The 12,490-nt window shown below is 44.1% G+C and overlaps 1 protein-coding gene across 1 annotated transcript in view; it reads left to right on the top strand.

Annotated features, from left to right (window-relative positions):
* Window positions 1-12,490, top strand: part of celf2 (cugbp, Elav-like family member 2) — a 196,909-nt gene that overhangs the window by 159,040 nt on the left and 25,379 nt on the right. The window contains exons 7-8 of the mRNA XM_087170811.1: window positions 1,434-1,513; window positions 10,927-11,166. Of these exons, the coding sequence (XP_087026937.1) occupies window positions 1,434-1,513; window positions 10,927-11,166 (320 nt within the window). The remainder of the gene's footprint in view (window positions 1-1,433; window positions 1,514-10,926; window positions 11,167-12,490) is intronic.

The raw sequence follows: 12,490 nt of genomic DNA, 5'->3' as shown, positions 1-12,490 counted from the left end.
GGGCGGGGGGGGGGGTCCGTGTGAAAATCTGCGCATAGCAGGAGAAAAAGCTGAACATCCGTCACTCTCAGCCTCGTTCTATCACCGCAGCAGCCGGCTTCTGATAGAGGTGGAAGAGGACAATGATCACATCTATTCCTCAACACATCTGTCCTTCCCCCCTCTCTCTCTCTCTCTCTCTCTCTCTCTCTCTCTCTCTCTCTCTCTCTCTCTCTCTCTCTCTCTCTGTTGCATTATCCATCCTCACAATTTCTCCTCTCTTTTTCCTCTCTGCCCTTTCATCCCATCCACACACACCCAGGGAGAGTCTATCTGATGACCCAGGCTATTGGTTTTTTCCTCTGTAGCCAAGCCACGAGTCAGCCAGCCGAACCTGAACATGTGTGTGTGTGTGTGTGTGTGTGTGTGTGTGTGTGTGTGTGTGAGCATGTGTGTAATCAGTTCAGGTCTGGCTGCGCTAACATGGCTTGGTGAGTTTGTTAGCATATTATTAGCCTGGGGGGTTGTTGAAGCACTTCTCACATTATCTCCTCTAATCACTCCCTAACCAGCCAGACAAACACAACCTTCCATCAACCAACCACCCCCCCCACCCCCACCCCCTGCCCGCAAACAACCAATAACAAACTCCCCTGAAACTACCCCAGGCTGCGTCCCATCTTGATTGGCTAAAATCAGTGTCAGTCACGGAGGAGAGCTCGACCACACCTCCTCTCACGTCTTCCTCTCTCCTCTTCGTCTCTCCTGTGGATTGAATTAGTGTGATTTTTTTCCTAAGATGTGTATAAGAGACAGCAGACACACAATACAGGGCGCAAAAGAATTCAAATCGCTTTCATGCAAATTCGGACTGATTTACATTGTTGAGTTGTTGAAGAGAAGAGAGCAGTTGAATTCAGGTATGACTAATTTGGTCGGTGCGTAGGAGCGAGAGGACAAAACAAAAAAAACAAAAAAAATACGGAAACAGAAAGAGACGAAGAGGAGGAGGAGGAGGAGGAGGAGGAGGGAGGCGGGGAAGACTTCAACAGCCAATCTCAGATGTTCCTGTGGTGGCGGTGGATGGTGGGGGGGTTGGGGGTGGTGGTGGTGGTGGGACAGGGGGTCGGGGACGGGTTGTGGTTGTCATGACACTGTGCTCATTTTTTCGGCTGTTGTTCCTACAGCGACTGAGAACACTGTTGTCCACCTGTGAGCTGTTCTCTGTATCAATCTCTGTTTTGGGTTGTTGTTTTTTTTTTCTTTTATAACAACGACGTGTCCAACCCTTTTGTCTTTGTTTTTGTTCTTTCTTGTCTTCCCCCCCTCCTCCTCTTCCTCCTCCTCCTTCCTCCTCCTCCTTCCTCCTCCTCCTCCTGCCCTTCTGCCCTCCTCCCTCCTCCCTTCCACTTGTCCCTCCATCCCTCCCTCCTCTCCTCTCCCCTCCCTTACAGGATGTGCGTTTGTCACGTTTTCCACCAGAGCTATGGCACAGAATGCAATCAAAGCCATGCACCAGTCTCAGACTATGGAGGTACTGTACTCTTGCCCTTTCTTTAACTCTCTCTCTCTCTCTCTCTCTCTGCCTCTCTCGCTCCTTTTATAGCTGCACTTCACTCTTGTCAGTGTGCTGCCAATTTAATATGTAATATGTGGGTCTCATGTTTGAATGTGTGTTTGCCCCCCGAGTCACGACCTCCTACTGTACTCTCTCGGCCTCGTAGCGTTTTCATCTCACTTCCAGCACGGCTCCGGTCACATTAATCTAAAGCTGCAGCAACACTAAGTTAAACACAGATTCAATTATTTTCGTGCTTTTTCTTTTCTTTTCTTTTTTTTTTCTTTAAACTCAAATAAAATCACTTTCATTTTGGGAACTGTTCAAATCAGGCAGCAGAGTTTTGTAATATACTGTATCTGTTGAATTAATGAGAAAATTGACGGAAAAATCTGTTGAAGAATCGACTCGATTTATTCATTCAGCCCAAAAATGACAAATTTGAGATTTAAAACCTGAACAACATGCAACATTCTCCATGTTAAAGCTTGATTTAGATACAGAGAAACTGCACACACACAAAAACAATCCTCACTACGAACAACGTTAAGTAAATAACACACCTGACGTGTAGTAGACGTTATCTACAGAGCTGCAGGTGGGAAAGAAAAGTGGGGTTTTATTCTCCCTCCTCCACAGCAGGAAGGATTCTGTGACCTGACCTGATTACAACAGGTCCGGATAAAGTATCAGGTTTTCTCTCTTTCTCTCCTCCTGCCAATCATCGGCGTCCCCGTGTGTCACGGTGAGTCAGTCGCTTTTACCTGAGTTTAGTCTTCAAGGTGCCGTGACAGGAAGGTTTCAGGTGCAGAACTTTAACGCCAGACGCCAAAAAAGTCATGTTTGATCAGAGCCAATAGAGAGATCAGCGTTTAAAGCTCCATGTTTTCCTCTTCTTCTGTGTTTTATTTTGAAGTGTTGATCCATCAGAAGATATATTTGTGATATATTTTAAGAACCAAAATCCTTCTCAGTGTAGTTTGACATCTCCTCTCTCAGGCTTCTCTCTGGAGCTCTAGTAACAACAGGTAAAAACACTCAGAGAAACCAAATCCTGCAAGGTTTGGATGGTGGGTCCAGGTGGGCGGGGCTTGGTGACTGCTTTGTTGTGACATCAGAAAGTTACAGGAAGTCTTGACGGCTGGTTTTAAGGCTCAGTTTCTGAATTCAGGCTGTGTGCATTTCTCTGCGGACTGAGGCTTTGATACTTTCACAGTATTAATATAGAAGCTAGAGCTGATCTATAATCAAACACATGGACAGAGACCTGTAGACTGGATGGGGACTTTAGGAGCGATCTATGTCACAGACTCAGTGTCTGAGAGGCTTTTTTTCTCGGTTCACTTGTGATGAAATCTGTGCTGTCTCCTCTTTATCCTGAATTTTCTAAAGTAGGACGAACTCTGGCAAAGTCTCAAAACTGCGACAGAAAGCCATCACCCCCCGACACAGCAGTCACAATGGGCAGGTGGCGTTACAGACCTCATCAGCTGCACAGCGACCCCGGCGGCGCCGTAATGGGGGGACTCAGCCGCCGCGCCTTTTGTGTTTCCCCCAACCCGTTTTTTTTTTTTTTTTTTTCTTTTTGGGGCGCCCTTGTCTCAGCATTGTCAGGCCCGGTGACAGGGCGGGATGACAGGCCTGTTATTGGGGAGAGAATTACATGGTGTAACCGTGAAATGCGAGTGTGTGTGTACATGTGTGAGTCAGCGAGGGAGAGACAAAAAACTGGTAATAACAGGCTGTGTTAAAGGGAGAAAAAGACGAGTGGCGTTCACCCCCGTAGCCCCCTCATTAGAGCTGATCATGATAATCATGGCTGCTATTGATGTGCTGTGACCCTGACATGGGGAAAACGCATGCTCCTCCCTCCGTCTGCCTCTGTGTGTGTGTGTGTGTGTGACAGAGAGAGAGAGCTAGGGGTTTTTTTGTTGTTTATGTTGTCACCCTGCGAATATCAGTGAAGTGTCTGTGTTGATTTATGTGGCCGAGCAGCAGCAACAGCAGCAGCAGCAGCAGCAGCAGCAGCAGCAGTGTGTCTGTCTTTCCGAGTAGAAGGAATGACACTCTCCTCCGACAGTGTTAGTATTAAGCTAGAATTATCCTCGCTCTGAGCAGTCGTCTGCCACAATGGGCCTGGTAAACACTGCCAGTGTCCCTCGCTTTTATCAGGCACGCAAAAAAAAAAAAGCCTTAAACCGTAACACAGCGATATTGCAGTGGACAATGGCAAAATACCTTCATTTCCATTTGAAAACAAGCTGTCTAGCCCCAGGCGGACCTAAATTGCCGCATCCGTTTGTTAATGTTCCTCAGTTTTGCAATTTAAAAGTAATTACTTCGTGTCCGAATGAGGGAATGAGGTCTGGTAAATAGAGTTTGCTTATTGTCTTGGCTCTATTGCACCCCACTGTCTTAGATAGAGCAAGATTGTGTGTGTGTGTGTGTGTGTGTGTGTGTGTGTGTGTGTGTGTTTTTCCCCAACACGTACTCACCACATGTCAGGAGAGAGAGAGAGAAAAAAGAAAAGAAAAAAAAAAGGCCGGGCGCTCCATTCGTCGATGGCCCTGTCACTGTCATATCCATTCTCATTACGGCGTGACATTCAGGTGCACATGCACACACACACACACACACACACACACACACACACACCTCACGCAAACACACATGCTCCCTGAATGTCAGGCCGTAATGAAAGTGGATATGAGCGAGACAGGTAATTCACTGTCCAACCCTCTAAAGACACACCAGAGGAGAAGTGGGTCGGCTTCATCCTGTTGTATTTGTGTTGATTTGTGTTTTACATTATTCACTCCCTTTATAAAGACTCATTTAGCCCTCAGCTCCTCCCTGTGCTGAATTCCATCAACACTGATTCCTCTTTATTTCATTTATTTTTCTTTCCACGTGACACTTGCACATTCATCCTGCCCTCATTGCACACACACACACACACACACACACACACACACACACATACACACACAACCATAAATGCACAAGCGTTCAAGCACGTTTAGGCGAGAGCTTAACTAGAGCGTGAGAGAAAACAGAGCAGTGTCTGTTTAAAGAGCGAACAAACACATCTGTCAACTGTGGTGAAGAGAGGCGACAGATACAGAAGGAAAATATTAGATTAGATTAATCAGGGGCTGATGTTGTAGAAGACGCCGTGTAAAGCTGCGTCGTCCCATATGTTTAGTAACAGAAGGAGTCGCAGTCAAAATTAAAACCTTTGTGCACCGAGTCACTTTACTGTGTTTTAAACTAAAAGCCTCGTGTGTGTAAATGCATATGTTGGTACGTAGCAGGTGGGATTTGCTAAATTATTTAAAGATTTTAAGGTTAATTCACAGACCAGGAAGACAACGGTTTGGCTTAAAGTTCCATCCAGTCTAAAGGTCTGTGTCCATGTGTAGTGTGATTATAGATCAGCTCTAGCTTCTATATTAATACTGTGAAAGTATCAAAGCCTCAGTCCACAGAGAAACGCACACAGCCTGTATTCAGAAACTGAGCCTTAAAACCAGCCGTCAGGACTTCCTGTGACTTTGTGATGTCACAACAAAGCAGTAACCGCCCTGTCAGCCATGCCCCAAGCCCCGCCCACCTGGACCCACCATCCAAACCTTGCAGGATTTGGTTTCTGTTGAGTGTTTTTACCTTAAAAATGCTATATTTTTATTGGATCACTCAGAAAACAGTCAGCCAATCAGAAGAGTGGCGGCTCAGAGCCTCCTCTCTTCTGATTGGCTCACCGACCTGTTGTTACTAGAGCTCCAGAGAGGAAAGTGAGTGGAGGAAGAGGAAGTGACCTCACCTAACCTGGATATTTATCATTCAGGAGCGGAGCAGGATCGGCTAGAATAGTATAAGTAGTATTAGTTTTAAACATACCGTAGTACAAGTACACACCCTCAGTTCAATATATTATTAAATGCAGTCAAACACAACAGACCTGCAGTAAGTCCTCACTGTTTTAGAGAAGCTGCAGTTTGTGCTGCTGTTGAGTTTAAACTGTGAATTCAAATTTGCATAAGATTATTAAAACAAGATAAGACTGAGGAGACTTTTTATTGAGAGTAACAACAAATCAAAACATTAAAATTGAATCACTAAACAGCAAATTGTGAAACTAGAGAGAAGACAGAAGTTCAATTTTAGGGAACAGTGAACAAGCAGTGTAAATTTACCATGCTCTCTGTTTCTGACTTGACTTAAAACAACGCGCAAACTCCTCCCGCCGCCCTATTAGCAGCGGAGGATCACATGGTTTGACATTTAAAGGCCATGTGAGCGGTAAGTAAATGAGAAGGAGAAGGTTGAGAGCACATAAACTCTCTTGAAAGCTACGAGAGACTGATTTTCAAGGTAAACGCACTAGAGCTTATAAATTCAGTTTGTGCGAGTGCTTCTAAAGCGTTTTGGGGTGGTGATGGGAAGTGATGTGTGATGCGCTCTTGGCAGCTGCCTCAGAGCGTCGGCTTCAGGTTTATTAGCCCAGTGACTTCCTGGTTAAGTCGAGACGCAAAAAAAAAAGAGTCACAGACAAAGTTGAACTTTTTTCTTTTCTTTTTTTTTTTTGAGTGAGTCATCACAGCCTGAAGCGGCTGCTGATGTATGTTCCACATGCTGTAATTACATAATTATAAATGTGGATGCCATAATTACGCCAGGTGCTTATTGCTAGGCCTGCAGTATTATTTGGAGACTGTAGGTTGTCACGGGATCAGCCACCTGTCAGTCACAGGTGTGCGGTGATGTCAGGACACCGGATGACATCCCCCCCCCCCCGTGTTCGGAGAGCGTCTGTGAGGGACAGTCGACTCGCTGAGTGACATGTTAGTGTACGGTACACGCTGTAAAGATGTGTATCTAAACTGGTATTTTTGTGTTGTAGATTTGTCTCAGAAAGCGTTTTCCCTGCAGAAACATCTCCTGGTGAGAAAAGGTTCCCGTGAGACTGCGAGCGCTTTATTTTCCTAAGATGTGAAAAGTTGTGCAACATGGGAGACAGACTGTCTGCAGCTAAACATCCCACCTGACATCGAGTTAATGACATGTTATTATTAAAATATATGAAACCAGAGACTATTTAAGACAAAACGGTAACAACTTTTTTTTTTATTTTTCATGGCTGTAAATTAGTTTTCCTCCGCTGGATAACATGATTGCCTGTTATTAATAAAGCCAGTGTATTTTTTTTTAAAGTGGTAACGATATACAGGAGACAAGTGAAGTATTTTGGTTCCCAGAAAGAGGCAGAGCCGTCGTGTCGCCCCCTGCTGTTTGTGTTCAAAAGTGGCCAATTCCAAACAAATCAGATGGTTTACAGACTTAGTTTTACACAACATGAGGTATAATTGCACCCAGCGGCAGGGTTTTCACAGACAGCCCATCAGCAACAAATACTTAGAAACATTACAGGCTCCTCAAATATTTTAACACACAAAAAAAAAAAGGGTGGCGAGAACAGAACTGTGCCTGTGGTTAATTTGAGAAAGTCTCAATACACCCTTCAATTTCTGAAAAAAGAAAAGAGTGAGAGCTGAGGAAAAACAGGGGTGTTTATCAGCTAATCGAATGGGTTTCCTCGGCTTTCCTTCTTCTTCTCTGTTGCCTGTTAAAGTTATAATCCTTATAATTTCAGTCCTGGTTCTTCTGGTGACGGCTCACTGAATCTTTTTACAGTGCGAACAAATAACTTCATGATTCAATGAAGAAGTCAGGCTGACGATCTGATGTCACTCTGCAATGTTTAAAACTGAACACAAACCTCTGTGACAAATACACTGTTTCCTGTCACTGCTTCACAATAAAAGTCTCGAATTGGAACACTTGTAGTATGAAACAGAAACAGGAAGAACTCTGTGTTTGTTTGTTTTCTTTAAATATCTAGTTAAAGTGCAAGATTAAATGATTAACCGTAACTAACCAGCTCCTGCAGATATTTAGACAATAAGTAAAACTTTAAATTAAGTAGTAATTGATGTAAGATGCTCCATTTTCTTAGTTTTAGTTTGAAACTTTAGCAGCAGCAGTATTTTGAATAAGCTGTAGCTGTCAGTTGGTCTTTTCTCTAACAGTGAAAACTACTGTAAATGGTAGTTACTGAATGTAAATTCATTTAATGGCCGTAGCAAGAATCAAAAATGCATCAAAAATGTCATTAGATTTCATGTAATGCATGAAATCCTTCAGCGTCACCTGAGTAAAGACGTGTTTCTCCCCGGACAGTGATGTTTCATCTCACTCACGGCTGATTAGCACTGGAGTCACACGCCGTTTGATATATGAAAGTTCAAGCTGTTGCTAATCTATGATGAATTATTAAAAATACCCCTACGGTAAAATCAATGGTGATTTGTTTCTTTGAGCGAAAAGAACCAACAGATGGCAGAAGCCGCCACTTTCCCCCTCCACATGTTCTCATCATTTCAGGGCAAAGTTGACCAACGGGGCCGATGGAGCCTGAAAAATGCGGCGTGTTGCTTTAAAGCGCTGCCCAGTTTTTCAGCGAGAACCGGCATCACCAGGAGCCCCCCCTATCCCTCGGCCCCTCTCCCACGCCAGGACTCTCATTCTGGGCTGAATTTCCCCCGGCTCGCTGGGTGTCAGCTGGAGTAATGAGATATTTAGCAGAGAGGGAAAGGGAGCTCCTGTCTCAAGGGGAATTGACTGCAGTGGCGAGGCCCCCAGACTGACACTCTCCCTCCGAATGCAATTCTCTCGTCGTCTCCTCTCCTTTATCTGTCGGCGGTCAGAATAAAGAGGGGGAAATGACTGCTGGAGTGACGGAGTAAATATGGCCGAGCCGCCGTCAGACAGGAGACACGCTCCTTCGGCTGATAAAGTCGAGCCCCGGCCCGGCGGAGGGGGAGTTGTCCGGTCGCACACATGGAAACACAAACGTACAAGTACACTGTAAAAAAAAAAAACAACACACACACACACACACACACACACACACACACACACACACCACAGGCCAGGCTCTGAATTAGCAGCTGTATTTTCACTTCCTTGCTAGCTTAGCAGGACACATTCTCTGATTGCGTGACTTATTGATGAAGTTACAGTGACTGATTCCGGGGACCCTCAGGAACCCCCACAAGACCCCTCGGGGCCCCCCGGGCCCCACTTTGAGAACCACTGTACTCGACATTTTAAGAGAAAAAGTTTAATGCAACATTCTGTGTGTGTTTGCATGTCGTGTAACGACCATGTTCACGTGACATCTTGTTCCTTATCACTGTCAAAATATCTATTATATAATATATCTATTGATTGATTGATTGATTGACTTAGTCTCTTCTTGTCTTTGGGTTGATTGATTCTTTGGATTTACACGTGCTTCACACCTTACACCAAAAAATCTAAATCACATGTGGTCATATTTGCATGTGATTCTTTGTGTGGAACACGTGCTGCCACATGGGAAACGTGGTTTTGGAACATGTTCGTGGTGTAACAGTTTGTTGTTTTTCAGGACTCACATTACTGCACTTGAAACTTTGAAAATCTGCAGTATTTGTGACACGTTACGACACGTGTGACGTGATCAAATGTAGGAAACACATGTGAAACTCAGGCCGTGACCGATCTGAAATTATTAAACAACAATTTTGATTGTTTACATGATTTATTCTGGCAAAAGGAGCAAACAAATCATTTGAAATTGTCATCATGGGCATTTTCACAGTTTATACACGAGATTATTAATCAGTCAATCAAAATAGCAATCAATCAATGGATTTCTAATGAGTAGCGATGATTAGCTGCTTCCATACTCATCTGAGATGCACTAAAGGGGGAAAAAAATGAACCTCCATCGTGAAACTCTCTTCAGTTCAGAAGAAGGGTCTCTTGAGTGTTTGAATCCAAATGAAGTGCATGCTGGGAAGTCTGATGAGCTGACGAAGTTTGTAATTATTGCTTGAAACCGTCAGATCTGACTAATTAGAGTTAGTGACAAAAGAGGATCCGCGCTCTCGTGTTCAGGTAAAGGGGCGCGTACATACAGTCCCTGTATGGAGACACACGACGGCACGTATACCTGCGTGCACCTCCGCCGCCGTGACTGAGCACAGGAGCCGAATCCCTCCTCTCCCCCGCCGAGCGCCGATCGTGTCTCAGACTAAATGTTTCAATCAAAAGGTTTTTATCCTCCTGTGGCAGACTGCCTTTGTTTCCAGCGGATTTGCCGCTAGTTAGTCTTTGATTGCAGCGTGTGAGTAACGGCGTGGTGCGATAGATTATGACTTACCGTCTCGGCGTCGCTGCAACTTTAATCAGGAGCATTGTGGAGGTTTTTTATTTTATTTTTTACTCCTTCGTGTTACAGTTCCCTGCAAGTGTGTGTGTGTGTGTGTGTGTGTGTGTGTGTGTGTGTGTGTGTGCTAGATGTCCGATATGTTGCCCACCTTGAGTCAGACAGTTCATTCATCTCTCTCTCTCTCTCTCTCACACACACACACACACACACACACACACACACACACACAGCTCTCAGAGGGATTGAAATCTGCTCAATCAGACACACTCCTTCTGTTTGTCCAAATCTCCACATCTCCCTCTCGCCCTCGCCACCTCTTTTTCTGGACATCCCAATCACTCCCTCTGTCTCGTTTTCTCTTTCTCTCTTTCACACACACACACACACTTTGGCACTTACACACACTAACACACACACACACACACACACATCAAGTCTTTCTTCATATGAGATGATGAAATAGTTGGAGAACACAGGAAATCTGTTTCTGGTGAAACCCTTCTGGACTCAGAGATAACTGAGCCCTTGTGGGGGAAAGAAGAAAGCCCCACTGGCTTTAGACTCAAGTTTCCTGTGTGACTCTGTGTGTGTGTGTGTGTGTGTGTGTGTGTGTGTGTGTGTGTGTGTGTGTCGCATGTCACCGAGTGTGTGTGTGTGTGTGTGTGTGTCTCTTTTATTCTATGTATACATCATCTACAATCAATCATTTCATTATATACAGTGATTATATTTTAAGTGTGTGTGTAAAGAAACACATTTATCTAACCATCTTTTTATCTCTTCTTTTTCTCCCCATTCCTCATCCTCCTCTTTTCCTCCCTTCTCTTTTTTCTTTTTTCCTCTCCTTTCTCATCTGTTCTCTTCCCCTCGTCTTTCTTTTTCCTCTCGTTTCATTTCCTCTCCTCATTTCTTTTTCATCTTTGTTTCCTTTTTCTTTCTTTTCCTCCATCTTATCTTCTCTTATCTTTCATCCCTTTCCTCTCCTCTCCTTTTTTCTTTCTCTTCTGTTTCCTCTTCTGCTCTTTTAATTTTTGCTTGTTTTTTTATGTTTCCTTTCTCCTCTCCTCTCCCCTCCTCTCTTCCTTTTCATCTCTTCCTCCCCCCCCTGCAGGGCTGCTCGTCTCCCATCGTGGTGAAGTTCGCCGACACGCAGAAGGACAAGGAGCAGCGGCGTCTGCAGCAGCAGCTGGCGCAGCAGATGCAGCAGCTCAACAGTGCGACCACCTGGGGGAGCCTGACCGGCCTGGGCGGCCTCACCCCACAGTATCTGGCTGTAAGGAGAGCCGCCGCGTCGCCCACCTCCACCATCACCTCCACCCCTTACTGCAGCCCAATGGCCAACGCCGCCGCAGTCAGTGCCCCGACCCAAAGCATTCAGCTCCAAAAGTCCCACAATTCATTTTCCTCCTTTCTTTCCTTTGTTCTCTGACTCCTCCTTCAGTCCTGCCATTGTTCCCTCCCTCCGTCCTCCTCTGGGGAGTGTTGGCAGTGAGGAAATGAGGTCTCTGAATTTGATTTAAAGCCGACAGAAGATAATATTTCATGTTTAACATCTCAAAAATACAAGGACACAGTGTTTCCATCTGGAACATTAAAATTCTCCCTGCAAAATAATTCCAATCAAATCCTTAATGCAAAGACGTGTTTAGGAAGGACGTCTGTGAACGGTTATTTATTACTGAAACGTAGATCTTCTCTAACTTTTTCCTATGGAAAGCCAGAAGGGACAAACATCTACAACTTCTAATTATGTCTGTTTCCAACTATGTGTTTATTTATATTCTATTTCTCCAGATTCTACTTCTTAAATAATCATGTAAACATTAGAAAAACTTTGTGTCAACATCAGAAGTTCATTTTAATTAAAAAAAAAAAAAAAGTTAATAGTCAAAATCACAAAACAACTATTTTGTCACTTTTAGCCAAGAAATTCAGTTTTTATACAAAAAGATTATATTGTATATTTTTTTAACAACATAAAGAAACATTTTTAACACGTTCGCTGGTTATGTTCAGGCAGCTTGAGGGAACCTCCAGGGTGAGGTGACGCTGTCGCCCGATCGACAACGTCAACAGTGACACGAGACGGGACGTGTTTGCTTTTTCAATATTTTACCGAAACCAGAGTCTTTCTCCTCATCACAGTCTCTGTTCTCCAAGTCTTTTCTGTGGACAGAACAATAATAATAATAATCTCGTCCTCTACAAGGTGTTAAGTAAAAACAGAAAGGTAGCATGAAGTTGCTTTACTGATGATCCTCTCTGCTCTTCTGTGTCTCCAAATTAGTTCAATTTGAAAATTCAAATAAACTGAAGGATTCTTTTGTTTTGTTTTTAATTTATTTCTTAAACTAAAGAAAACATTTAAAACTCCATGAATAAAAAAGAAAAAAAAATGTCTTATCTTATGAAAAATTTACGATTTGGAGGCAAAATGTGTCAGAAATTTTCACAGGAGCTTGTTTCTAGAGTTTTATTTTTTTTTCCTGCTATAAACTGGAAGTGTGATGAAATCCTTGTGGGGCTTCTGTCAGGGAACAGTATGGAGTCCACGGATCTCCAGTTTAAGAGCTGCTGCGGTTGAAGCTCAGCTGTTGATTTGTCTGATTGGGACGTTACCAGGTTTCTGTGTCTTCAGGCACCTCATTCCCTCCCCCCTCCCTCTGCACCCCCCC

This window comes from Seriola lalandi, unplaced genomic scaffold (genome assembly GCF_002814215.2).
Source record: "Seriola lalandi dorsalis isolate HSWRI2012SDOR001 ecotype SW California unplaced genomic scaffold, Sedor1 jcf7180002054961, whole genome shotgun sequence".
Taxonomy (NCBI): Eukaryota; Metazoa; Chordata; class Actinopteri; order Carangiformes; family Carangidae; genus Seriola; species Seriola lalandi.
The sequence above is the reverse complement of the archived record's forward strand: the minus strand, read 5'-3'. Positions and strand labels throughout refer to the sequence as shown.